Source organism: Solanum lycopersicum, chromosome 2 (genome assembly GCF_036512215.1).
Source record: "Solanum lycopersicum chromosome 2, SLM_r2.1".
Taxonomy (NCBI): domain Eukaryota; kingdom Viridiplantae; phylum Streptophyta; class Magnoliopsida; order Solanales; family Solanaceae; genus Solanum; species Solanum lycopersicum.
Window position 1 is genome coordinate 51,073,772 of NC_090801.1, and position 27,378 is coordinate 51,101,149.

General features: G+C 33.1%; 1 protein-coding gene and 2 pseudogenes across 1 annotated transcript; 2 read left to right on the forward strand and 1 right to left on the reverse strand.

Annotated features, from left to right (window-relative positions):
* Window positions 1-3,096: 3,096 nt before the first annotated feature.
* Window positions 3,097-10,137, forward strand: LOC101247188 (probable NAD(P)H dehydrogenase (quinone) FQR1-like 2; annotated as a pseudogene).
* A 1,464-nt stretch (window positions 10,138-11,601) lies between these two features.
* On the forward strand, window positions 11,602-21,741 carry app2 (Xaa-Pro aminopeptidase 2). Its single transcript, NM_001247003.2, is given in 16 exon segments — window positions 11,602-11,767; window positions 11,848-11,911; window positions 12,086-12,225; window positions 13,152-13,436; window positions 13,537-13,659; window positions 13,751-14,053; window positions 15,333-15,419; window positions 17,369-17,436; window positions 18,052-18,118; window positions 18,690-18,824; window positions 18,932-19,012; window positions 19,773-19,827; window positions 20,020-20,124; window positions 20,203-20,274; window positions 20,876-21,000; window positions 21,196-21,741. Coding segments are annotated over 16 exon segments (1,965 nt in total). The 5' UTR covers window positions 11,602-11,674; the 3' UTR covers window positions 21,358-21,741.
* An 832-nt stretch (window positions 21,742-22,573) lies between these two features.
* LOC138341733 (anthocyanidin 3-O-glucosyltransferase 5-like) lies at window positions 22,574-26,629 on the reverse strand (annotated as a pseudogene).
* Between the last annotated feature and the right edge of the window lie 749 nt (window positions 26,630-27,378).

Consider the following 27,378-nt stretch of genomic DNA (forward strand, 5'->3'; position numbering starts at 1 on the left):
TAATTGTATATTATACATATATATTTCAACAACGAGATTGGGAGAGAGAGGAGAGAGGCGAGTGAGAGAGAGCAGAGAGTGGGAGAGAGGTGAATTGCATATGTATATCGATTAGATAATTGTATATTATACATATGTATTTGTATATTATGACGAATTATACATATACAAGCATGACTAATTATACAAACACGAAGTCAGCCCATGTAATTACGTATAATGTTAGCCGTGAGTGATAATTATAACAAACTATAGATATGATAAGTAATTAAGTAATATAAATTTACTTAACAATGTAATTTTCCGTCAAAAAAGGGGCCAGTAAAAAATGAAGAGAAAAGAAAAGGTCAAAAATGGATACAACATCGTAAACTAATTTTCTTTGGTTATTCGATTGTTAATATTTTTCATCGAATGGCCAATTGCGTCTTTGTCCTCTTTCTAAGCACACAATTTCTTATTTCTTTTCACATTGTTCTCTTTTCATTTTTCAAATCTGTTTTTATGTATTGCAAAGTCATGTAAAAAATGTTTGACTTTGTTTTTTTCTTGTGAGTTGGATCGATTCTAATATATATAATCTCTGAAATCTCAAGTCATTCCTGTTTTAAAATAATATTTTAGGTTTATTATTATCCAAAAAATATCAATTTGTTTTTAATCATTCGTATTACTATTTTCTGAAATCTACATTTCATAATCATATAGGTATATCACTGATATATATATATGTGTGTGTCTATATATATATATATATATATATATATATATATATATATATATATATATATATATATATATATATTGTTGTTGCTGTTAAATGAAAAATTCAATTGTATAACAATGTATAATGACTTGTTATTCACTGCTCCAAAATATAAACACATTATTTATATATAGTTATACAAATAAATACATTATATATACATAAATATACAAGATTTATACATGAATATACAACAAAGATGCATTATTTATTAAAATTATATGTATGATCTATATGTAATGTAGAATAGTGTACAAGAATATATATATATATATATATATATATATATATATATATATATATATATATATATATATATATATATATATATATATATATATGTATATTGTATGCACACTAATATACATCATGTTATATAGATTTTATTTTAGATGTAAAAAAGTAAAAAAATTAAGAAGCCACTATGGTAGCCCGGGAAGTAGGTAAAAGAATTAAAATCATTTAATGTTAACATATCTTTGCTCTTTAAGATATAGAAAAATTAGTGGGCTATGTTCATTGTAAAATGTTTGTTTGATACATATAGATAAGTATATCCTTGATTGTGTTATAGTAAAATGGTAAAATATCATAAAAGTATATAATATATAATAGGGATAATGCACAAGCACCCCTCAACCTATGTTCGAAATTTCAGAGATACACTTATAATATATTAAAGTCCTATTACCCCCTGAGCTTATTTTATTAATAATTTTCTACCCCTTTTCGGCCTACGTGGCATTATTTTGTGGGTCCAACGCTGGTTAACTTTTTTTTTTAAAGTTAGTGCCAAGTAGGCCAAAAAGGGATAGAAAATTACTCATTAAATAAGTTCAGGTGGGTAATAGGACCTTAATATAGTATACATGTGACTCTGTAATTTCGGGCATAAGTTGAGGAGGCACTTGTGCATTTTCCCTATATAGTATAACGGTAACAATGTCGTGAGATATCATATTTCAGTTGCCCTATTAATCTGATATTTATTATACATTTTATCTTACACAAATACCTATTTTAGTGTATCAAGCGATATCTTCTTTTTATTTTATTTTTTAATTTGTCCTCATTACCTTAATGCCATCGTTTTAGTTAGCAAGGTTAACTATAATTTTGCTATTCAACATAAGTATTTTTTTTTTACTTTAAATCCTCGTAGTTTCACAATTTATGTATTTTAAGTTATAATCAATTTTAAAATATTGAGCTAAAGAAGCATGAATAAGGACATCTCTACCCATAATTGGATTTCTTGAATTTAAGTCCCAAAATTTGATAACTTTTTAGTAGGCACAAGGAAACTCTTTGCCTTTTTAATGGGCCTAATCCAACACTAATCGAAATTAATTAGGTCAGTCATAAAATTAAATATTGTCATTATTAGGAAAAATATTATTATTATTATTATTATTATTATTATTATTATTATTATTATTATTATATATAAAACAAAAATCGACTCAATACGACGATGTAACATACCCTTCCAGGGATGTACAAGTAAAAACGTAAAGTCAAATCGAACCGGTGAACCAAATCAAATCGACAAAAAAATCGATTTGAGATTTGGTTTGATTGATTTGGCGTTGAAAAAAAAACTGACCACTCTTAATATGGTTTGATTTGATATTTAAAGAAAAAAAGTCAAATCAAATCCAAACTAAACCAACATAATATAAATATATAATATTATTTTATTTATAGATAAAAAATATTATTTATAATCTACTTTGTTAATATATTTTTAGTTAGTTTATAGTTTTTAATGTTTATATATATTATTTCAAATTTGTGCTTGTAAAATTTTGTAAATATTTGATTTTATCCTAAGATCAGAAGTTACAATAATATTGTTATAATTTTTCAAATTTGAAGTTAACAATTAATTACTTTGTAAATATTTCATTTTGTGTTCAATTTTATTGTAGCCTTTGATCTTATTAATTTAACATACTGAATTTTACAAAAAAATTAGTACTGCTGTGAATTTTATCGTCTTTTCAAAGATTTCTATCACACATGTAAGTGAAAATATTTTTCATCTCTTTTTCAAACATCATATAGTTGTAAAAAATAGAATAAACTAAAAAATAATTTTCTTTTTGAAAAATCCAACTTTGTATGGTTTAATTTGATTTTGAATTTAATAAATCATAAATTATTTAAATTTTTTAAATGAAAAACCAAACCAAATCGATCTATGTATACCTAGCTACAAATAATCAGTATCACCATCTCCATTCCCGCCGGCAACACTCCATCTTTTCCGATAAAAAATCTCTCACTGCTAAAACCCAAAAAAAAAAACAAATTGAGTTGATATAATAATGGAAAAAGGATGTTGTATTCCCAGCAAGAAGAAGATTTTCAAATCTACTTCCTTAAACCCATCACCGTCCCAAAGGCGAGTCTGATTCCGTCTCTAACGATGTTGTTTTTGTATCCTAATGCTCCATAGACTCACTACTATCGGCATACACCCAGAACCTGAAATTATTCATCATATTTTACTCCATGTATGGACACGTGGAGAGCTTAGCGAGGAGAATGAAGAAATGAGTTAAAGTTGTGGAAGGCATTGATGCAGTTCTTTATTGGGTACCCGAAACTCTATCTGAAGAGGTTCTTGTTCAAATGCAGGCCCCGGTGAAGGATAATTTAGTTTCGGAAATACCCTAACTGGATGAGCTTGCTGATGCTGATGGTTTTTTGTTCGGGTTTCCAATGAGGTATGGGTGCATGACGGCTCAAATGAAGTTGTTTTTTTATTCGACTAGACAATTATAGAATGAGCAGAAGCTTGCGGGAAAGCCCACTGGGTTTTTCATCAGTTCTAGACTCAAGGAGGTGGATAAGAGACTAAAACGTAAGCCTTAAACATTTTAGATTGCTAAATTAAATAGATATTTTGATCTTCATAATTGTTCTATCTTGTGGAGTGAGTTAGTTATATATTTATGATAAGTTTTTGTGAACATTTTAGGAGTAGTAAGGTCGGTATGCGATAGACTATATGTGTGTGTTGTTCATATAGAGTCTTAGACTGAGGTAACGGGTGCACCTGCACTGTTGCTTATACATGTGAAAGCCTAAGAACCATTGCTCTTCAACTATGTAATTAACTGCATTTTTCATTTCTAATGACACTTAAGCAATGCCCAACTTGAAACACGAGAAGCACTACTGATTTTCCTCATAATATAATGATCATATCTGAGACAAAATTATAAAAACATTCCATAGATGGAACTAATCAAATTTATGAAAGGAGAGAAATCATCAATCCTGTTATGTTAATTTGTTTGCTTAAATATAAGACATTAATTAGATGTAACCTTCCATTCCGGTGCAGCTAGGTGGGATGAGTGCATCGAGAGCAACTTAATGCACCAATGCCTTAGAAATGAACAAACTAATGAGTATAGAAAAGCAAAGCACAACTCTCTGTCCCCGAAAGTGCTTTCAACATATTCATAAATCACCGTATTGCATAAAATAAACATAATTCTCTATGAGCTTTCCAAATCATAGTCTTCAGTTTCACAATAATCTTTTCTTCCACTTGATATTCCTCGTGCTATTAAGAAAAAATGAATCTTCCCGTGCAGTTATTGAAGCAACTTGTGCATCAATGGGGAACAAATATCTATGTCCTCATAGAGACTTAGTTGGAGGGAGATATGAAGAATCTACTAAAAGAATTATGGGCTAATAAATGGGTAGGGAAAGAGCATCTGGAGGCAAGGGGTAGCAGTGGAGGGATCTTGTTTATGTGGGATAAAAGGGAATTTGGGGGGGGGGGGGGGGGGGTTGATAAAAGTTGCGAGCCAACTGAGCACATGTAAATTCACTGGGATAAACCAGGATCTAACTTGGTATCTTAGTCAGTATATGCTAATTGTAACACAGTGAATAGAAGAGAACTTTGGAGTGCTTTAAAAGTTAGCATAAACATTTATGAGGGATTATGAGTGGCGTGTGGGGATTTCAGTGTCACAAGGTTTGTGACATAGAGAACAAATTGTTACAGAATCTTTGGGGCGATGGTAGATCCTCCTTTATTTGGAGGATCTTTCACTGGGAGGAGGGGGAGAAAGTCATAACAGTGCTTCTAAGATTGATTGTATTCAGCAGACTTGGAAAATGTTTATCTTTTAGTCTGTCAGACTTCACTCCCAAGGATGAGATCTGATTACAATCCAATCCTCCTCAGTTGTGGGAACTGTAACTTCAAGAAATCATATTTTAAATTTGTAAATTGGTGGCTAGAAGTAGAGGGCTTTAAACACAAAGTGAAAGATTGGTGGAGCTCTTTTCTCAACAATGGCAGACCCTTATACATTTTCGCTAAAAATTTTAAGCTTCTTAAAAAGGAGTTAATACAATGGAGCAGAAGCAACAGGGGTGTTTGGAAGCAGAGGAAAGAAGAAATACTGTATCGGTTGGGTGTTCTGGAAACCATACAGGAACAAAAAATGCTTTGTGAATATGATTTAGTTCAGAAGACACACTTAGCCATGGAGTTTGAGGAGGTGGCAAAAAACGAAGAAATATCTTGAAGATAGAGGTCGAGAGTGTAATGATTGAAAAGTGGAGACAAGAACACAAAGTTTTTCCATCAGATGGCTAATTCCACAAAAAATACAATTTCATTGACGCATTAGAGGTAGAAGGACAAGTCATCACTAAGACAGAAGCAATATAGAGTGTCATTTAAAGCTACTATCAAAAATTGTATAAAGAAACTAAAGAGTGGAGATCCGATTTCAACATACAGGGTGCAACAACCATTTCATTAGAAGACTAGATGTGGCTATAGAGATCTTTGATGAGGAAGAAATATGGGAGAACATCAAGTCATGTGCAATCGATAAGGCACCTGGCCTAGATGGTTTCAATATAAACTTCTTTCGAACATAGTTAAGGGTGACGTCATGGGTACAATGCATTATTTCCATGAGCATCAAGCTTTTGAAATAAGTTTGAATGCTACTTACATAGCCCTTATCTCTAAAAGAGCAGGAGCGGTGAACTTAAGGGACTTTAGGCCCATTAGACTGATTTCAAGAGTGTACAAAATAATTGCAAAAGTAATAATTGAAAGACTAAAGAATGTAGTGGATAGAATGGTCAACAAACATCAATGACTTTCATGGAAGGAATACATATTATGAATGCTGCCTTAATAGCTGATGAATGTATATATACTAGGATCAGGGGTGAGGTAGCTGGTTTGATGTGCAAATTAGATATTGAAAAGGCCTATGACCATGTGAATTGGGGCTACTACTAAGTGTCTTGAAACATATGGGATTTGGGAAAGATTATTGAAGTGGATCAATTTTTGTATTAAAACTATCAGGTTCTCTATTTTAGTGAATAGAGAACCTGTTGGTTCCTTTCCCTCAGGAAGAGGACTTAGACAAGGGGATCCGTTATCTCCTTTCTTGTTCATATTTGTAATGGACGGATTCAGAAACATGATTACAGTATCAATTCATAACAACTGGTTAAGAGACTTTGAAATTGGAGAATGTGATCTAGAGATATGTCATCTGTTATATGCAGATGACACTATAATTTTTTGTGAAAATGTAGTGGAGCAGGTTAGCTATATAATAGTCATGCTGGTGGTTTTTGAAGCCATTTCTGGTCTAAAGGTGAACTGGAGAAAAAGCAATATTCCCTATCAAAGAGGTCACAAACATTCAGTCTCTTGCAAGTGTGCTTGGATGTGGTGTCGATACTCTGCCTTGTGAGTACTTAGGCATGCCTTTAGTCAGGAAGTTTAAAGAGGCCGAGATATGGGATAGAATTATAGAAAAGTTTGAAAGGAGATTAGCAAAAATATGGAAGTCACAATACTTATCTTTAGGGAAAGGATCACACCGATTAATTCAGTCTTGGATTCCTTACCCATCTATGTCATGTCTTTGTTCGTCATCTCGAACAATGTGGTGGAAAAACTCAATAGATCAAGTAGAGATTTTTATAGAAGTAGAGTAAAGAAGGAAAGGGTTATAATCTAGTAAAATAGGAAGAGACTCAATCTAGCATAAGCCAAGGAGAACTAGGAGTAAGAAATCTGAAGACACAAGATAATAACCTTTTGATGTAGTGGCTTTGGAGATTTTGTGAAGAAGAGTCCTCTCTTTGGAAGCAAGCAATTATCCATAAGTTTGGGCAAACCAACCATGGTGCTCAAATGAGGTAAATACTACATATGGTGTAGGTGTTTGAAGGGCAACCAGAGTAGTATGGCCAAAGTTGCAGAAGAACTCTATGATTAGGGTGGACAATGGACACAAAACCAGGTTTTGAAACGATAATTGGCTAGGTGAAGCTACATTGCAGGATAGATTCCCAAATCTTATGAAGGTATGTAGGAATCCAAAGATAAAAGTTGTTGAATGTTGGTCTAACCGTGGTTGGAATTTCAAATTCAGAAGAAATGTAAATGATTGGAAAATGGAAAGGGTGTCTAGTTTGCTAAATGAAGTGGAAATTTTTGTTGGAACCACAATAGAACCGGACAAGCTAAGGTGGAGACACACTACAGAAGGAAGTTTCTCTGTTAAAAATATGTACAAGAGGGAGAATAGTGTTATGCAAGAGGAAGAATATTGACTGTTTGGTTTGTTATGTAAAAAATAACATGCATTAAATAATTTCTAAGAAGTTATTGTTTGATCACAAAAAGACGCTCCACCTCATTTAGTAGAAAAAAAAAGGCTTGAGAGGCTCAGGAGGATTCTATTTGTAATTCTTATTCTTTTATTTCAGGCTAACTAATTTTCGTACTGTTATTATACTACATGACAGACATTATTTATACATATACTAATTACTAATTCTGGCATCCACATATTAGTTTGGTGGATAAGGTAGTACTAAATTTTTATGCTAGAACTATCTATGCTTGTCCAACATACCAAACGTCTTTCCAAGTCTCTAAAATTCAAACCATCTTATTGGATTACATCTGGGATCCAAGAAGCTTATTAGTGGTTACAGAAATAACAACTTGCTATTGCAACTGAGATTTTATTGTTGAGAAATGACACGCTCTTCCTTTACTAGAAAATCGTATTGTCCATCTAAACATATAATGAAGCTTAACACTGTTCAACATTGAATTATGTCTGAAAGTTTGTATGTTGTTACAAAGAATATCTTAAAGCCCTATCGTAAGGTGGGTGTTTCTATGCATAAAATTTTGAAAGGGCTGTGTGATTTTTTCATAAGTTTTCTCCTAATACTTTGATCAATGTTTATGCATTTAAAATTTTTTTAGAGATTCAAAATTGCAAATTAATCGGTCATCATCCTAGATATGAAGTTGCTGATGTAGGTTAGATGAAAAACTTAAGATATCTCAGAATCACTCTAAAAATAACATAAATAGATCATCCATTGACGTGTAAGTTAATGGTAGAAAGATGTGAGTAACACCCCCAATTAGTCGAGGAATGTCAGTGTGTTGTTGTTCACTAGGAATGGTTCAGTGTCATTGGTGCCAATTGTTAGTATGATTGGACAAATTCTAAATATTTGCACATATCTATGTTATAACTCTAAATATTTGTATAATGATGATAGGAGATAGTATAGGTTAATGTAGCATATTTTCAGAGACATTACAATTAGGAATAACATATATTTATTCATGTAAAACATAATTATTTCTATTTAATGGAAAAACTCTCATTTGAGAGAACTCATTCAACAAATATATGTTATTCCTAATTGTAATATCTCTCTAGCTATATTATATATGCTATATCATATCATCATTACACAAATATTTAGAGTTACAACATAGATATGTACATATATTTAGAATCTGTCCAATCATGCTAACACCAATGACAATGGAAAAGCATACTTCATACCTTTCTGTTTGAGACTAAATTTATAGTCATTTTGAAATTACTAAGTCATGGTTAGGTTATTGCATTGCTTCAGTCATTACACCAAATGGTAGATTTAAGTAGTTCAGAAGCTTGGTATTCTTTCAAGGGAAATAGGGGGAGCAATTTGATATGAAACAATAACAGAGGGATACCACTTTCTTTTCCCTTTATTCTTTTGAAAAATCACAAGAAAGATATTATAACACCTCGAGTCCTTGCATTTTTATTGTTTTGGTGTATATCATGTAAAGATAAAATTTTGCTTCATAATGAATGTTTGTGTTTAAGATATTCAGGTTTTGGATCAGTTAAAAGTTTTCTGGATGCTACTTCTAATCTTGAGTCTGTCTGTGGATATCTTGCTTTTTATGGGTCATACTTTTTATATTTTTAAGATAATAATTTGAGTTCCTAGGTTTTATTTCGTAGTGCTGAGTCTATTGACCAATCAAATTTTCTATGCAAAGTTTTAACTTTTTAAGAATTAATTTATCTCTTATAATGATTTGGGAGGATTGACCTGAAGCAGTATGGTGAGAATTTAAAGTTGACCTTAGTTTTGGGATTGATGTGTAATTGTTAATACTGTTATCTTTTCAAAATTGGGCACAGTCATAGAAAAAAGATCTTTATAGGCGAATTAGTTGGAATTCAATTTTAGTCAATGTCATCTACTTCAGAAAGAGAGACTAATACAAGCAAATGGGTTATATAGGATTCATATAGCCTACCACCGTTTGGGAATTGAACTGTAACTTCTTTGGTTTCTACTGTTATCTTCACCAAAACCTGAATATAGGCTTCTCATTTTTTTTTTAGGAATTCATATATAGTTCTAAATTATGCGATTGGTTAAAATTAAAAATCCTAAATAGGTGCAACTATGCAATTTATTCACTTCTACTCTCTACTAGGTCTACAAAAGTACAGTCAAATCACTTAGCTTGATTAGAATTGTTGTATTAAGAGTTTCAAGTAGGTACAAACTTAATTGCTTTAAGTAGCATAAAAGTCACTCATTTCTATAAGTAAGACTTGTTTGTCACCATTTACCTTTTTGTTTTTTTTTTTGATCTCATTACTTAATTAACGTGTTTTTTTGTATGTAGTCGGATAGCTATCACCCAACTAGCCTTCCATGGTATGATCTTTTGTTCCCATTGGATACACATTTGGCGCTGGTATGTTCAGAATGGACTACATCTGATGGGGTACTCCCTATGGTGCTGGTGTCTTTGTTGGTGATGTAACAAGAGAGGCTAGTGACACGGAGCTAGCGTTTGTTGAATATCAAGGCAAATATATGGCTGCAACAGTCAAAAAGTAGGTTCAGAATTGATGACGTTGTCTCAAAAGTTTATCTTTATATTCAATCACAAATATCGTTATTTCCCTCTTGTAAATTGATTTCATCTTCATTTCATTGATTTTTGCGCTTCATATATTTTCTTTGGATATGAAGATGCTTATTATCTTCTCTACATATACTACATTGTTGATTATCCTTTCCCCGATTCCCTGGTATCAGTTTTTGGTATTCTACATTTCCATTTTAACTATTCTACTTGTTTTGAAGTTTGTATATGGTTATAAATTTATAATATTTCATCGATTTAGAAACTTATAGACTTGATATTACCATTCTCAAGGATAGTTTTTGTTACCTTTTGCTTATTAGGCTGTTAATCCTATATGTAAACTTTAAACACCATTGTTTTACCGATGAAAGCATTGTAATTTGGCTCCCCTTGGTGCATCTTTCAATTTGGTTTCCGGACTGGTCTTTTTCTAGCTTTTTTGACCTCCACTTAATCAATTTACCTGCATTATTATCAACGTTGGTGCACTAGGGAGTGACATAATGGCCCATACCCTTTACCTTATTGGTTCCATTGACATAATCATCAAAATCGATTGCAATTTCATTGACGGAATAAATAAGTGTATGTACCTTTCTAGGTTCATGGTATTGCCGTTAGCCGTGAGAGGTGAAGGCTTTACCAAAAAAGCATGCAATGACACTGTAGACATTGAAATTTTGTGGGACTTTAGAAGAGACATTCAATTCGAATAAGAACTCTACAAATTGTGTTCAATTCATATTAGAATTCGTGGAGGCTATTTAACCCTAAATCCTAATTTATGCTTATATAAAGGGTACAAAATTCCCTCTAAAAACATGTCAGAAATTTGATAAAGAGATCAAGATCTCGATTACTCCGCAAATTGATGGATTATTCATATAGAGAGGTCAAATCTAAATCATCCTAGTTCGAGAAATACGACATTTATCCTAGGAGAGTAGAATCAAGAGATTAACAGAATTGTACACTCAATCTATCTTGATCAATGAAATCATGTTTCTTCATATTTTTTTATGATTGCAATTTATTTTCTGTCACTTTACAATTTGTTGCAAACAGACACCACGACCTTCAATTATGCACAAAAATGAATAAAAATACTTTTATGGCTAATAAATTTGTCAAAAAATGTCCCTAAATATTGTTTTTAAACACATTTTATTCTAAAAAATATGCAAGTGCAATCTTGGTTTGATATTCCTTGACTAGCCGCGCATGGTGGATTCACAACCCACTGCCTTGATCCACTACATTCGCCCCCTCGCCTACTTACATTCCATTTTTACATTATTTAAATTCAAAAACCAAAGATTCAAGTTCGAATATTTCTCTTCTTTCTTATTTCAATGATATTATTGTTTTGATTATTATTTCAAACATAAGAATATGAAGTCAAAATTTTATTTTTTGTGAAATGAAATAAAAAAGATATAGTAACATTAGTAACAAGAGGAACACAGTTATATTTCTACAATTTTAAATAAATAGAAAATAAAAATAGAAGAACAAATTATTTGCCTATTTTGCTTTGGTTACAAATACAAATCAATCTCCTGATAATAAATACACATAACAAGTCAATTCTCCCCTCTCTGCTCCATTCCCAGAACTAACGAAAGAGACAGACGATGGCGGACACTCTCGCAGCTCTGAGGTCTTTGATGGCTTCTCACTCTCCTCCTCTCAATGCTTTAATCGTTCCTTCCGAAGATTATCATCAGGTTTCTGCTTTTATCACTATCATCTATTCAACTGTTGTCTTCTAGGTCTAATTTCTATTGCTTCTTCCGTGATTTTACAGAGCGAATATGTTTCTGCACGAGATAAGAGGCGCGATTTCGTCTCTGGATTCACCGGAAGTGCTGGTTTGTCCCGCTCTTTTTTCTTTCTGATTTAGTTAAAATTTTATGTGTTTCTGCATTCATTTTGCAAATTCTGTTCATGAATTGTGATTCCCGTGATATATCTTTTTTTCAGTGCTGATCTGCATTGTATAATTTGGATTGAACTTAATTAAAGTATTGTGTTTACTGTGATAGGTATAGCGCTTATATCAATGAACGAAGCACTTCTGTGGACCGATGGTCGCTACTTTTTGCAGGCAGCTCAGCAGCTTAGTGAGCAATGGAAGCTCATGCGTATGGGAGAAGACCCTGCACTTGATATTTGGATGGCAGATGTGAGTAATCCTTCTTGATTTCTTGCATTTTGTGAAGACTGTAGATCTAGCAAATAATTAGCCTATTTTGGAGTTGATGAGAAAAATGCTATTCCTCGTCCCAATTTATGTTGTCCCAACTTTTGTGTTGATTAGGCACGGAGTTTAGGTGAGAAATAGAAACTTTTTGAATTTGTGATCTGAAACAATTTGTGGGGCTTTTAATCATCTCAATGAGGGTAAAGTAGAAAGCTTTCAAGTACGTTCAAATAAGAAGTATGGCATTCTTTTTGAGACAGATTAAAAGGGAAGTATGCCACATCAATTGAGACAGAGGGAGTGACTCCTAAGTCCTAAGGTCTAAACATGAACAAATGTATAGTTGCCTTGTTTTTTTTTTTCTGGATGACAGGGAAATCCGCCTAGAGCCAACCCCTTGGACCAACTGCAACATCAGAACTCAGGGATGAGGGTCCACTACCCTTCTCCACTCAAATACTGGACTTAGTTTGCTAGGAGAAGGGCTTGAACTTATGATCTAGGACAAGTCTCTCACCTTTGCCAATTGAGCTAATTCTGGTGATTATAGTTGCCTAGTTAGTTTGTCCTGGTTAAACGAGTTTACAAACAGATAGAAAAATTTTGTTGAAAACAAGAAGAAACAAAACAACTGGTATGTCTTTGATCATATAAGAGAAATGAATGAAATCTTTTAAGTCCTGACGACTGGAAGGTGGAAGCTCTCTCTCACACCATTAGCAATCAGGAACAGTTCTTACATTTCAAGAACTTTTGTTCCCCTATCCAGATTTTCTCTAGTTATGCTCTCTCTGCTGACATAATGAATGTGTTTGCTATGAATCTTCTTCTGAATTTCAGGTTAGTAAGTAGGAACTTCTTGAGATTCAATTTCCGTTGACATATGTAATTTATGTGCTATATACTAGAATCTGCCAAAGGATGCAGCTATTGGTGTTGATCCATGGTGTATATCAGTAGATACTGCACAGAAATGGGAGCGTGCTTTTGCTAAGAAACAGCAAAAGTTGGTTCCAACAGCTAGAAACTTGGTAGATGAAGTCTGGAAAAATCAGCCACCTGCCGAAACAAATCCCTTGATCGTGCATCCTTTAGAATTTGCTGGTCGCTCTGTTGCAGATAAGTTGAAAGATTTGAGAGCAAAGCTTGTAAAGGAAAAAGCTCGTGCCATAATAATAACAGCACTTGATGAAGTAAATCTGTAAACCCTGAATCCAAATGTATTAATTTTACTGTTTCGGTGAATTTGGTCTTATATTCTCTGTCTTACTCCGATATGATTGCATTTTGCAGGTTGCCTGGTTGTATAATGTCCGTGGAACAGATGTATCATATAGCCCGGTTGTTCATGCATTTGCTATTGTGACATTGACCTCGGCCTTCTTGTATGTGGATAAAAGAAAGTTGTCATCTGAGGTGCGTGTGCATTGCATAATCATTTGATTTAAGTTCAATTCATTTGCGTCTTTCTATTTTCTGCTCTTAAGTAAGCATGTTACTGTCCCAGGCAAACTCTTACATGAAGGAAAATGGAATTTTTGTACGGGAATATGGTGATGTTAGCTCAGATGCAGTCTTACTTGCATCTGATCAACTCACTCCTTCTTCAGCTGACAAAACTCCGTCCGGATTGAATACGGAGACTAATTGTGGCAAGGATACAGAAAATGGTGAAATTCAGACAGCAGAGCTTGTGAATGACCTCATTTGGGTTGACACTGGTGCATGCTGCTTTGCTTTGTACTTGAAATTGAATGCTGATAAAGTCCTCCTTAAGCAGTCACCATTGGCTCTTGCGAAAGCCCTAAAGGTGATTCATACTAACCATGAATAATCTTATCCCCAAGAAAGTAGGCTCGAGTTTTTTGGTGATTGTAAGTCTGGTTGGTGTTTCCCCAGACTTTGTTGGTTGCTAACCGGGTAGTAGGTCAGTGCCTTGCTTATTGGGTAATGGGTCAGTACTCCACTGAGAAAAAAATATGAAACAAGAAGAGGGAAAGTGTGTCTCTTGTTAATGTATCGGCAAACAAATACAACTTTAGTACATCAGCTAAAAGTAAATAGGCTAAGATTAAGTTGAAGGCTGCCAGATGTTGGTTTATTTTATATTTCCAGCTAAAACAACATCTTTATTCCTTGCTCTTGTACAACCTCAATATGCCACAACATTTCATACTGAAGTTGAGTTAAGGATGCTTGAATGGAAGCATTGCGCACATCATGGACCTTTTTGATTTTCCTTGTTTGGCATACCCAAGGGCGTGATCAGTGGTAATGAGGTGGAGGAGAACCATGAGATCAGGTTCAAATCCCAGCACAGGCAAAAAAGGCCTAGGGTTATTTCCTTCCATCTTCCTAACCCGGTTCCCGTGCGGGTAGCTGGTGGGATAGCCAAGGTACACGCAAGTTGGCGCGGACACTTCTATCATGAGAAAATGATTTTCATTTTTATTTCCAGTTATAATTTGGTTAAAAACATCTAAATTAAATTTCAAGTTTTTTCTTTTTGGAAGTACAACAATCATGGCGATTGTTTTTCCCTATTTCCCTCCTATAAGAGATGTGGACAAATGCATCTACTTGTAATATTTCTTTTCGGATGTATTAAGCTCTTCTTTTGGATATTGTGACTAACCAAAGCTTAGTTCGATTGGGTCGTATTTTCCTTCTTGTAGTTAGATTTGTTGGCCATCGCTACTTTGTCTTAGCAGCTTAATATTTCTCTGTTAAGGATTATTACACCAGCTTGGATTATGATTCTTATGATTACAAAATCAAATCCTTATGGATTTAGGGAGTAACAGTGATCTCCTTGCGCTGCTCTTTTTTGGGAATAATGGTGTTATTTTTCTTCGTTTCTGTTTGTTTTAATGCCCCATTCCTCACCCCCTAATTTCTCAGTCTTCTTTCTCCTCTTTTAATTTATGATCCAGTGCAGAGGAACAGACCACCAAGATCATTTGGTAGTTGTCTCTTAGATGTTGCCAAATATATTAGGATTTTGGAAAATTAGTGTGTGTTTTGTGATTTAGTTATTTCTCTAAATCTTAATTCTTACTGTTCATTCTATGACTGGCTTGTATTTCTAGAACCCTGTTGAGATGAAAGGATTGAAGAACGCCCACATTCGGGATGGGGCAGCAGTCGTGCAATATCTCGCCTGGCTGGATAGGCAGGTAAATGATAGCTTCTTAGAGCCTTTGAGGTTTTCTTTGCGTGTGCTGTCATTGACAGTTCACTGAAAAGCTTCTCAGAGGTAAAATAACCTTATGGTTAATTACTGCCAATTGCACTTGATATCATCCTCCATATTATATGAGATTGTGTTCTTGTGTTGTTTCTACATGTGTGTTGTTTGTCTTTCTTATCACCATCGGTCTCCAGAATATGACACCATCCATCTCCAGGTGGATAAAATAAGAGATCTACCTATAGCAGTGGACCCAGGATTTTAGTTAAGTGGGTTTGGTGGCCCTGGACAAACAGGTAGAGTCTTTCTTTAGTGGGAGTTGAGAGGACTTCAAGAATTACAATATGACAAACAATAACAAAATAATGTAAGATAAAAAAAGTTAACAAATAATCACCAAAAGAAAACAACATTTAACAAATTAACCATTAAAAACATCCCCCCCCCCCGGAAGAGAAGCAGAGCAAGTAATGACTGGAAATAAAAAAGAGGTTAACTGGTTTTGGCCGTGAACAATGTAATTCACAACCATAGTTTCTTGCTTTCCATCTTGAATTGTTTTTTCATTACTGAAATAGACATGAAATAGCATGTGTATTGCCGATGATTGATAGTATTAGAAAGGGATAAGATAGACCTAACTTTATTTTCTCAAAAAGGGACAAGGTAGACCTAATTGAACTCATATGGAAGGAGGCTGACTAAAGAGATCTATATTTTCTGGAATGAATGCAGATCTAGCAGAAAGTACAGCAATGGAAGTAAAAGATCCATACAGGTGATACTAACTAGTATCTACCATGTTGGTGTACATACATTATTTCTAGCGTTTGTTAGGAGTCTTTAACTTTTGTTCAGACATTATGTCAGGAGAAAAAATATGGACAATCTCTAGTGCTATTATGCTAGATAACCCCAAACAATCGAGTATTTTTTCTTAAACAGGTCCAAATGAAGTGAAATGGATATTGAGAGAATTCAAATAACTGATCTCAACTTTGGGATTTAGGCGTAATAGTAGTTCTTGTGATGAAAAAAATTAACTTTTGTTTAGACTTCTATGTCAGGAGAAAAAATATGGACAATCTCTAGTGCTATGATGCTAGATAACCCCAAACAATCGAGTATTACACTTAAACAGGTCCAAATGAAGTGAAATGGATATTGAGAGAATTCATATAACTGATCTCAACTTTGGGATTTAGGCGTAATAGTAGTTCTTGTGATGAACAAATTACTTTTGTTTAGACTTCTATGTCAGGAGAAAAAATATGGACAATCTCTAGTGCTATTATACTAGATAACCCCAAACGATCGAGTATTACACTTAAACAGGTCCAAATGAAGTGAAATGGATATTGAGAGGATTCATATAACTGATCTCAACTTTGGGATTTAGGCGTAATAGTAGTTCTTGTGATGAACAAAGTCATGTATAATTAGTGCACATAACATTTTGATTCCTATGCAGCACCAACCCTCTTAGATGTGAAGGTTTCTGCTTTGAATGAACACACTGACATAAAGCTCAGTCATCACTAGGAATGACCCAAAATCTCATTTAAGAAAAAAGAAAGGTCACGGGTTCAGCTATTTGAACCTCTAAATTTACTTAAAGGATGATGCTCTTCGCTGATGCATTGGATTTGGCTCAGCAAATCCTGTTAGTTTCTTGTTTTTATATATGTAATGTATAGATATAGTAAATCTTTAAGCCACTATTATGTGGTTCGACTTGTCTGCTTAACATGCCCTTTGCAAATAATTGGGACTTGGTAAATTGATTCTGGACTTCATATGTTTTAGGAGCATAAAGACTTGTCAAGTGTCGGGACTTGTTCGTCAATACTTCTTCTCAGTTGTCATAGAAGCTATAGCATTGTAGATGAGGTTCCATTAGAAGACTGATGTAGTGAATGTTTTTGTTTATCACAGATGCAGGAAATCTATGGGGCATCCGGTTACTTCTCAGAGGCTGAGAGTATGAGCACGAACAAACTAAAGTAAGTTCGACTTCATTTATAAATTCAAGGGTTTTTCTGGTTTGTGTATGTTCAAGTTCAAATTGATTTTATTATAGTTGGCGTTGTAGTGCATGCTGACCTAGATGTTCCATAATTGATTTGAGGTTAGTTTCTGTAGGAAATTAAGCCTCCCTTTCGTTTATAACATTTGACTTAGTTAACTGAGAAATATTCTGGTCGAATTGGCTTCTCGTGGCGTTTCTAAATTTAGATGATAATTTGGAGATAAAGCATTTCTTTGATGTTTTTATGAATATAATTTCAAGGTGTTTTCTGAGAATGAATTTATTTGGGCTAGCTACCTTAGTTCTTGCTATATTAGATCAAGAAAGTGATTTTTTGATTTTGTGGTTCAAGGAAGTGGCAGCCTTCTCTTTGTTTTTGAACTTTGAAAGCTTCTGAAATGTATTCAGTTCCTCAGCTGATGAAAGTAGGAACTTTGGCCATCATTAATTGAAGGGCATTGTTGCTTCTGCTTTTTGCAGTTCCTTTCCAGTATGTCAAGTGTTTCAATTAGGAATTTTTTGAATCATATTGTGGAGTCTTACTTTTTCCCTATGTAGCACCTACTTCACCATTGGTTTCTTATGTCAGGGATTTGAAACGGCTTACAGAAGTTTCTGCAAGTGATAAGCTAGAGGAGTTCCGGGCATCTAAAGAGGTAGTGGCTCTAGACCTGTGAGAAATCTAATATAAAGCTAGCCAGCTATCCAGTTGCTAATGTATCTTGCATTTGATGTTTTCAACACTTAGGTCCTTAAGCTGATACCCTTGGTTTATTTTGATGTACTTGATATGCTACTTTTTACTCAAACTCTATTTACGTTGCAATAGTCAATTTTCTCTATGCTAGAGGGGCAAAAAGGTATATTTTATAGGCTCTGTGTTCTAGGGAGGATAAAGAACAAGGGACGAACTTAAGAGGGTGGCTGAAAATAAGAAACTAAACAGGTGAAGGAATAAAAGTCTGTGGACAAAGTCAGTTAGGAAGTATACATACGTATTGTTAAGGCGCTAATAGCATGTAATAACTAGGCCTTAAGATAATGATGGAGTGACAAATGTCCATTGCTTCACCCTGAGGAGGCTGTTTTCTGCCGTCTTTTTCTAACATGTACGATTTTGTTTTGTGGTGGGTCTGATCTAGTTTGAAAATAATGTTGGTAGCTTTTCAGCATTATTTCTTCTTTACTCGACATTCTGATTAACTTACTGTCCTTGTATATCTGCAGCATTTCAGAGGGCTGAGTTTTCCAACTATTTCATCTGTTGGTTCAAATGGAGCCATTATCCATTATTCCCCTGAGGCAGAAACATGTGCTGAACTTGACCCAGATCAAATGTACTTATGTGATTCAGGAGCACAGGTTTGTGAATATCAGTTGGTTCATGATACAGATATTTTGGGGATTGTATTTGTTATCCTAACTTGTGTTCCCTTAAAATTAATGGTTTGATGTTGTTGTTGCGGAAGTATCTGGATGGAACAACTGATATTACACGGACTGTTCATTTTGGAAAACCTACTGCACATGAGAAAACATGTTACACTGCGGTATGTAAATCCTGTTGTCTTATAGATGTGATTCCTGACCATTGATCAAGTCATTGTGTTATGCATTGGGAAAGTCAAATGTCAAATTCAAGTTTATCTGTTTACTGAAAAGCATCAACAGATCCTTCAGTAAGATAAAACTATTGGAAGCATTATCATCCATCTACTTGTTAGTTTCTATCTTTGCAGCAAGTTATAAAATTTAAAAAAATTTATTCTATTTTTTAAATATATATATATTTTTTTCAGTAATCCTTCTGAGTGAAATAACTTTATAACATCTTCTTTCTGTTTGGATTGTTCAAAACTGTGGTCTTACTAAGGAAGAATAAACAATAATCTTAGAAGACAAAGGAAGAGATAACTTAGTGGTAAGAGCCCTTACTTCAAAATGATGAGGTCGGGTTTGAGACATCAAGTGGGAAAAGCCACTACTGGGTAGGGAATTTACCGTTACTCCTCTACCTCCCCAAACCCATCCACCCACATCATTTTCTGAAAGACTAGGTTATGCCGTAGAAGAGGCTTTATTCCTGCATTTTTTTTGGGCGTGGCCTGGTGTGTAGATGCTTGTAATGTGGACTATGTTTTGTATCTAGTTAACATTTTTGTCTCTATTTATAAGAAAATATTTTTCATACTAATTTTATGTATCTAGTTGATAGAGTTATTCAGAACCTTTTCTGGGGGGACGAGAAATCTTTAATCCTTTGCTTTGTTGCATATTGCTCTAATGCTCAAACTTGCTTGAATTATGTAGGTTCTCAAAGGACATATTTCATTGGGTAATGCACGGTTTCCCAATGGAACAAATGGTACGAGTCTATGGGATGATTTCTTAGTCTACAAATGTTTGTGGGAGATTGGATGTACAATTGTGCACGTCCACAAACGCTGTTGGAACTAAGTGCTTTCTAGTTTAATGTTGTTTAACTGACGTGATACTCAAGTTAATTGCAGAACATAAGAGGGACACTTTTCTTACTTATCCCTTACTGTCATTATAGGTTATGCTCTTGATGTTCTTGCTCGAACTCCTTTATGGAAGTATGGGCTTGACTATAGGCATGGTACAGGTCATGGGATCGGGTCTTACTTAAATGTCCATGAAGGTAACTTGTGCTTTAGTTTCTGGGAAGGTACTAGTTTAAAGTTACTAGTTTCACTCGCTTCCTTCTACTTTTTATCAGGACCTCATCAGATCAGTTTCAGACCATCAGCGCAGAATGTGCCACTACAAGTTTCAATGACAGTCACAGATGGTCAGTCTGATTTTATTTAGTTTTTGACCGAACTGAAATCAAAGTTTTGCTTTATTAACTTTTTATAATTCCTTTTTTTTTTCTGTTTGCTTTATATTTTTTTCTGATTGCTTTACGTTTTTCTGGTTGCTTTATAATTTTTTCTGATCCATCACATAAATAAATGGAGCTTTGCTCCAATTTTTAGTAAGCTGTTCTTGAATTTTTACAGAATGAAATGATGTAGCTGATAGATGTCCCTATTGTTGTCTTAATCAATCCCCAAGTTGCTTTTCTTACTAGAAAATTACTTCAATGGAGAACGTGGATGTCATCGCTAATCGTATCTTACTGTTTGAGCAAGGCTGTATAGGCTTTTGTATGTGCAGAATTGCATGTATTACTTATCTAACAAATTGCTTCTTATCATTTGTTGGTAGTTGAAATTAGTGCCAACCATTTGTGAATGTCCTTGAAACTTTTTATTTATATCCATGCATATATTTTATTTTGCCAACTTCATATATAAATTTAATTCTCTTCTCCTAATTTTTAGTCTAAAAGTCATGATTTTCTGACTTCAACATTTGAAAGATCTTAACTGTGGGATGTTTTTTTCCAGAACCTGGTTACTACGAGGATGGAAAGTTTGGTATAAGATTGGAGAATGTGCTTATTGTCAAAGAGGGCAATACTAAGTTCAACTTTGGCGACAAGGGTTACTTGACATTTGAGCATATAACTTGGGTAAAGTTTTTCAGCATTCTATTGTTGTATATGTGTATTTTCTCACACGTTAGCATTTTTGCATGTGTATATACTTTGCTGTGATGGTCTACGAAGAAGGAAGGATGTTGACGTTTTGTTCTCCGTTGTCTGTCTTTCATGGTGAAGATGGTAATAATTTTACTCTTTATGTTTTATTGTTGTTATTGGGTGTAGGCACCATATCAGAGGAAGTTGATTGATGTTAGCCTTCTGGTGCCCGAAGAGATCCAATGGTTGAACGAGTACCACTGTAAATGCTCGGAAATCCTCGCTCCTTATTTGAATCAATCTGAGATGGAATGGTTGAAGAATGCTACTGCACCCATTGCAGCTTGAGATGTTCAGTGCTCTTACCCTTTATTGAATAAAGTTTGTAAAATTCAGCACTCATACAATAAAAAACCTATACTTGTCATTATTATATATATACGCATTACTGCATTTGGAGATGGTGGTCCTGGGAAAAAAAGAAAGGGTTTTATTTTGGTTTTCCTGGCTATATTTGTACTACTTTAGTGCGATTTTTCAAGGGTGTGTTTGGTTGGTCACTCTGCGAAATCGAGTCCCTTAGAAAGTGGAAGCAGGAAGGATTAGTTCCTTAAGTGAAATTTTACTTTAATTGAAGCGATTGTTCAGAGGATAATCTTGTTTCTATCTTACTGATAAGTAATTGCTTGTGCAACAATGACATATACATTGTCATTTCACAAGTGGATATAACAAATTTGGATCAGTCCACTTTTGCCTTAAAACTCAATAATTATGATGCAACCATCTTTTAAGTCTTATTTTAATTATTAAGAGACACTTAGTTTTTCCTTTAATTATTTACCAGAGAGATCATCAGTCCAAACCTCCATTTTTAAATCGTGATTTCCGTTTTATATCTTATTCGATTGAGCTGATTAATAGACAACTTATTCCTTTTAGCTTAATCTTGACAGAGGTGAATACTGAAACATGTAGCTCCATATTTCAGCTCGTGAACAACAACTGCATTTTGATGATTTTACTCCTTTTACTTCTATAGTTTAACTGCATTTTGATGATTTTACTCCTTTTTACTTCTATAGTTTATTGTGTTATTTTATAGTTGTTGTCGCTCATTGTTTGACACTTCTTTTTGGAGAACACATTTGTAACTCTTGTTGATTACAGTGAAGTTTTGATCCTGTTGTTCTTCATGTATGTTTGATGTCTCGTTTTGATTGATCTATTTTGCTTTGTTTTATTCGTTTAGTTGATATGCTTGCTGTCTCAAACTGAAATTTGTTTGTTTCGTCTTGATTCTGAAAAATTTAGGCTTGAATATCCTCTTGCTAACCTCCTATTATATATTTTTATTTGTGTTTATCTTTCCCAATCGCATGCGCATTAATTTTAACTTTAATATTATCTTTGTCATGAAATTAAGGGACGTAGGCAGTTTTTACTTACCTGTTTATTTTATCATAGTAACATAAAAAAAAAAACCTGCTATATATTTGTGTGCTGACAGCGTACATTTCAAAGCAATTTGTTTACACCCAAGCAAATTAAAGACCGCAAACTATTCAAATTTAAAAATACTTAAAAAAGATATCCATTTTTTTATAAAAAAAAATCGCTGCACTGAGTCAGCGATTTTATACGTTTACAAACTCACACATTATATTGTAAGCTACACGCATGAAAAGGCAACAAGCAATTTACTCTTAATTAAAAATAAAATAAAATAAACCCCCAATTAACTTGTACAAATATTCTTCACAAACTCACACATTGTATTGTAAGATGAGCCTCCTTCACTTGGTGCATTTTCCGCACTTATCTTTAATTTCTTAACATTTTCCCTTATACTCTTCGCTTCATTAAAATCCTTACCATTTCTTGAATCTCCTCTCTCTTCCAATTTCTTCGTCGGCAAAACCCTCGGTCGAATCGCCACCCCTAGCTCCTCCGTCAGCATGGTCGAGTTCATTTTTTGTTCGGCATGCAATGGCTAGGAATCCCACTCGGCTTTCAATTGTCGAATTCCATCCGCAGTGTGAAATAAATCCACCAACGACTCAAAATTTCAACTTGTTGAGCCCACATAGGAACTACTAGGCCCATCCATATCTTTAGTCCTAGTTAAAAGATCCTCCGGTAAGTATTCGAACGTGCCACGTGTATCATTTCCATTGGAGTTTAAATATGCAGTATCTGTACCACCGTGGGATGGTGGACGTACTACCCAAATAAATTTTTGTTGACTTAAACTCCAAACCTCATGCAAGTTCAATTATTTGTTCAGATGAAAGGGTTCCACCACTTCCAAATGATACATATAAAACTGATTTTTGATTTTGCTTGTTTAGCCATTGAATTACCTGTTTGAAAATATAAATAAGAAAGACAATAATATGGACTTGTTCGGAGCCAAAATGATAAAAAAAATAAAAAAATTCAGCAAAATTTTCAAAAGAGCAACAAAAAATAATGTTCAAACATTTGAACGAGAGACAAATGTGTGAAATGATAAGTTGTAAGGTAAAGCCTGACATGCGCCTTACGATTTAAAAAAAAACGTTTTGATGTTGATTTTTCGTATAATCACTTAATTAGTTTTTTTTTACTAGTACTTTCTCCGTTTAAAAAAGAATAGCTTAGTTTGACTTGGAACGGAATTTAAAAAAAGAAAGAACACTTTTTAATCTTGTGAAGTTATATCAAATGTACCAAAATGCCCTTTAATCTTATGGTCTTAATCAGGCCGCATGGAAAGTTAAAGTTAAAGTGTTGCAAAAAAAAAAAAGAATCATTCTTTTAAAACAAACTAATATTCTTTTTTAAACGGAGGGAGTAACTATTAGTTTAATAAAAATTTAATATCTCAAAAGCTCACTCAACTTTATGAATTCATCTAGCAAAATCATTAAATTTTGTTTTGTATTAATAAAATCACTAAACTTAGACCTTTCTGACAATAAAATCACTCAATCATATTTATTATTAAAAAATTATTGACATAACATTTAATTAAATTGTTATTTTTTTTTGTATATAAACACAGACCCACAAATAAATAAAATTAAAAAAAAAAACTTAATAAAAAAAGTTCGGACAAACTTCATCACGGAAACAAATATCTTTTTATGATAATATTGTATAATTTATGTCGTGATTTAATAAATAAATGAGTATGAATATTTAAGCAAAACAACAAATTAAATTCAAAACAGGAAGAAAAAGCAATAAACAAATGCCAAAAATAGAACAAGTTTGAAAATTATATTTTTTAAAATTGTTGGCATAGATTTGTTCAAGTTTGAAAATTATATTTTTTAAAATTGTTGATCAATAAGTTTTTGTAATTTAAATTATGTTTGGATATACATTTTAATTGATTCTTTGAAAAATGTTTTGTGAGTGACACTGAAAAGTCCTTAATGAGATTATTTTAAATTTATTTAATTGTGGAATTTATATTTACATAATATAAAAAATAATAAGGCTTAAGTCATACACAAACACTTAAAATTGTCCATATATTTCAGTTAGACACCTCAAACAAGGTTTGTACCTATTAAATACTTATATTGTTCAAAATAAATATCTATTAAACACTTTTATCAATTAGATCTGCCATTTTGAATCGATCACCTCATCGGAACAATCCCAACTAAATTACAAATTTTTACCAGCAATAACACAAGACCCACAAAAGGAAACAACTAAAAAGATCCAAAACAAGTTAAATCACACTTGATTTTTAGGACTCAATGGGCATTGCAGAAAATTGAATCTTATTTAATAAATTTCATTAACTCCACTTTTTCGGCCATGGTGGATAAGAATTCATAAATTTTCGATAAAACTCTAATTATCTTCCTTGTATCAAAATTAAACGGAGAAGAATGTTACCGTTGAAAATAGATTGATCGTTGAAAATAGTTGTCTTTTAAAGTTTCATTTTTAAATTATTTTTTGGACTCAAATACCACGTGTCATCATTTAATTTATCATTCTGTCATATCATCACCATATCATAGCGAGTGTATTATACACATTTCAATTTTTTTGCTGATTAACAAAAAAATATCAAATAGGTATTAATTTTAAGGGGCATAGGTGTTCAATAGGTACAAACTTTAGTTGAGGTGTTTAAATGAATTATTGCGGACAACTTTAAGGGGCCGTCGATTACTTAAGCCAAACAATAATTTATTTTGTCATGCCAATACTTTTTCTAATGATAAATTTGATTGAGTGATTGTATTCATAGAAAAAGGTCCATGTTTAGAGATTTTAATGAAACAAAACAAAGTTCAATGTTTTGTTAGATAAATTCTCAAAGTTGAGTAACCTTTTGAGATATTAACCATTTTATCATATTTGAGCAACTAATGATTTTAAGTACAAATTTTGAAAGCTACAAGTCGTTTGGTTGTGAACTAGCCAAGATTAATTATCTTGGGGTTAGTTATCCTGGGATAACTCATTCCACCATAACTTATGTCATCACTATGCTACAAATGATAGGATAAGTTATCCCAAACATGTCAACCAAACAAGACATCTAAATTTTATTCTAAAACTATTTATGCTTATCCCTCACACCAAGCGAGCCTAAATATTTTCGAAATAGATGAAGAAAAATAATTAAAGTAACTAAAAAACAACCAGTGTAGCAATTCATTTGAAGACACGACTTAAAAAACTATGTGTATATTATATAAATAAAGTGTAATATTAATTACCTCATCATGTTCATTTATGTCAACTGTTCTCCTCAAGGGACCAATCGGGTAAATTGGACAATATGAAACTGATTGCAATTTTTCATTACTTTGATAGTATCACCCTCTAAATCTTCCCAAGTATTGATCAAGATTCCATCAAAACACGTATATTCCATTGTTAGTTTAAGATACTCATGATATTGTTGATCGCTCCGATCCATCACATCATCGGGTCGTAACGCTTTGCAACCCGGAATTTCCAAAGGTTGTTTAAGATCAACGTATTCACCCTCAATTTCTTGATCAAGAACTTGTTGGTACTTAAATAACGCTAGTGACCATGCATTAGAAGGATGGAATACGTATTTAGGAATGTTAAATTCTTCGGCTATAGGTAATATTTGTGTGCCAAAAATGTCAACAATGAGAGCATCTAAACGATGGTTCATCGAAGCTATGCCTGAATGAATTTCAGGCAAAGCTTCGCGAACTAATATAGCGTAATTGAGTGAAAAGTTTAGTATGGGAGTCTATCAGGTGGGAAATATTGACTGATGGAACATGAATAATTTCGATAGTTTTTTTCTCGTTGAATTTCTTGAGGAATTTGATTTCGGGCGATGAAGAGTTGGTTGTGATAGTAAAAATTGTAATTTTGATATTATGATGAGTAGCTAATCGATTGCCTAAAACTGGTACTGGGATTAAATGTCCCATGCCAGGACTTGACACTATAGCAACATGAAGTGTGCTATCCATGGAAAAAAAAGAGAATTTTGTAACACTAGAGTTGGAAAAGAGAAAATTAAAAATGTAAATGAATTTTACAAAGTGAAAGTGTTTAGGTATGGGCTTTATTGGAATCACAAAGTTTAGAAAATCATAAATAATTGAGAAACTTAGGGAAATCCAAATAGATTAGAAGTTAATTAAATATACTTCACTTTGCGGTCATATATATATATATATATATATATATATATATATATGTCAGGATACATGAGTCAAAATTATATATAATATGTCTTAGATACATTCTAGTATGTATATCAAGTGAATTCAAATGTATCTGAGATACATAGATAAATGTCATTAGTCTCCACCCTATTAACTCTCTCTCTATTTTAATGTGTCTGATAGCAAATATATTTGTATTTAGATATATCTTCATTGATATATAGTAGAAGATTCTTAATTAGTGATAAAATACATAATTATTTAAAATATATACATGCTACGGATATATATCTAATCAAATAATTTTCCCTAATAATTTAAATTCCAGCAAGGACTGTAGGGTAAGTAGGAAACATCAAAGCTTCCTAGTAAAAACAGTGTTGGGTACTACAAATAGTGTGTTTATTTGGTGGTTAGGGACTCCTCTCCATTTCTCTTTTTTTCGTATTTTTTGAATTCTTGCTTCGATAGAACACATATAATATTAATCTATGACATATATCTTTAATTTAAGCAAAAACTTATAAAAATGAAAAACTAAAAAATAAAAAGGAGTCGAATCTGATGATTATAAATGCCTAGAAAGAAAAGAAAGCATATGAAAAATGGTTTCCCTTTTGTTTTAATTAACTTGTCTTATTTTTCTTTTTAATTTATTTTAAAAGAAATGTTTCTTTACTAATTGATAATTTTTTAA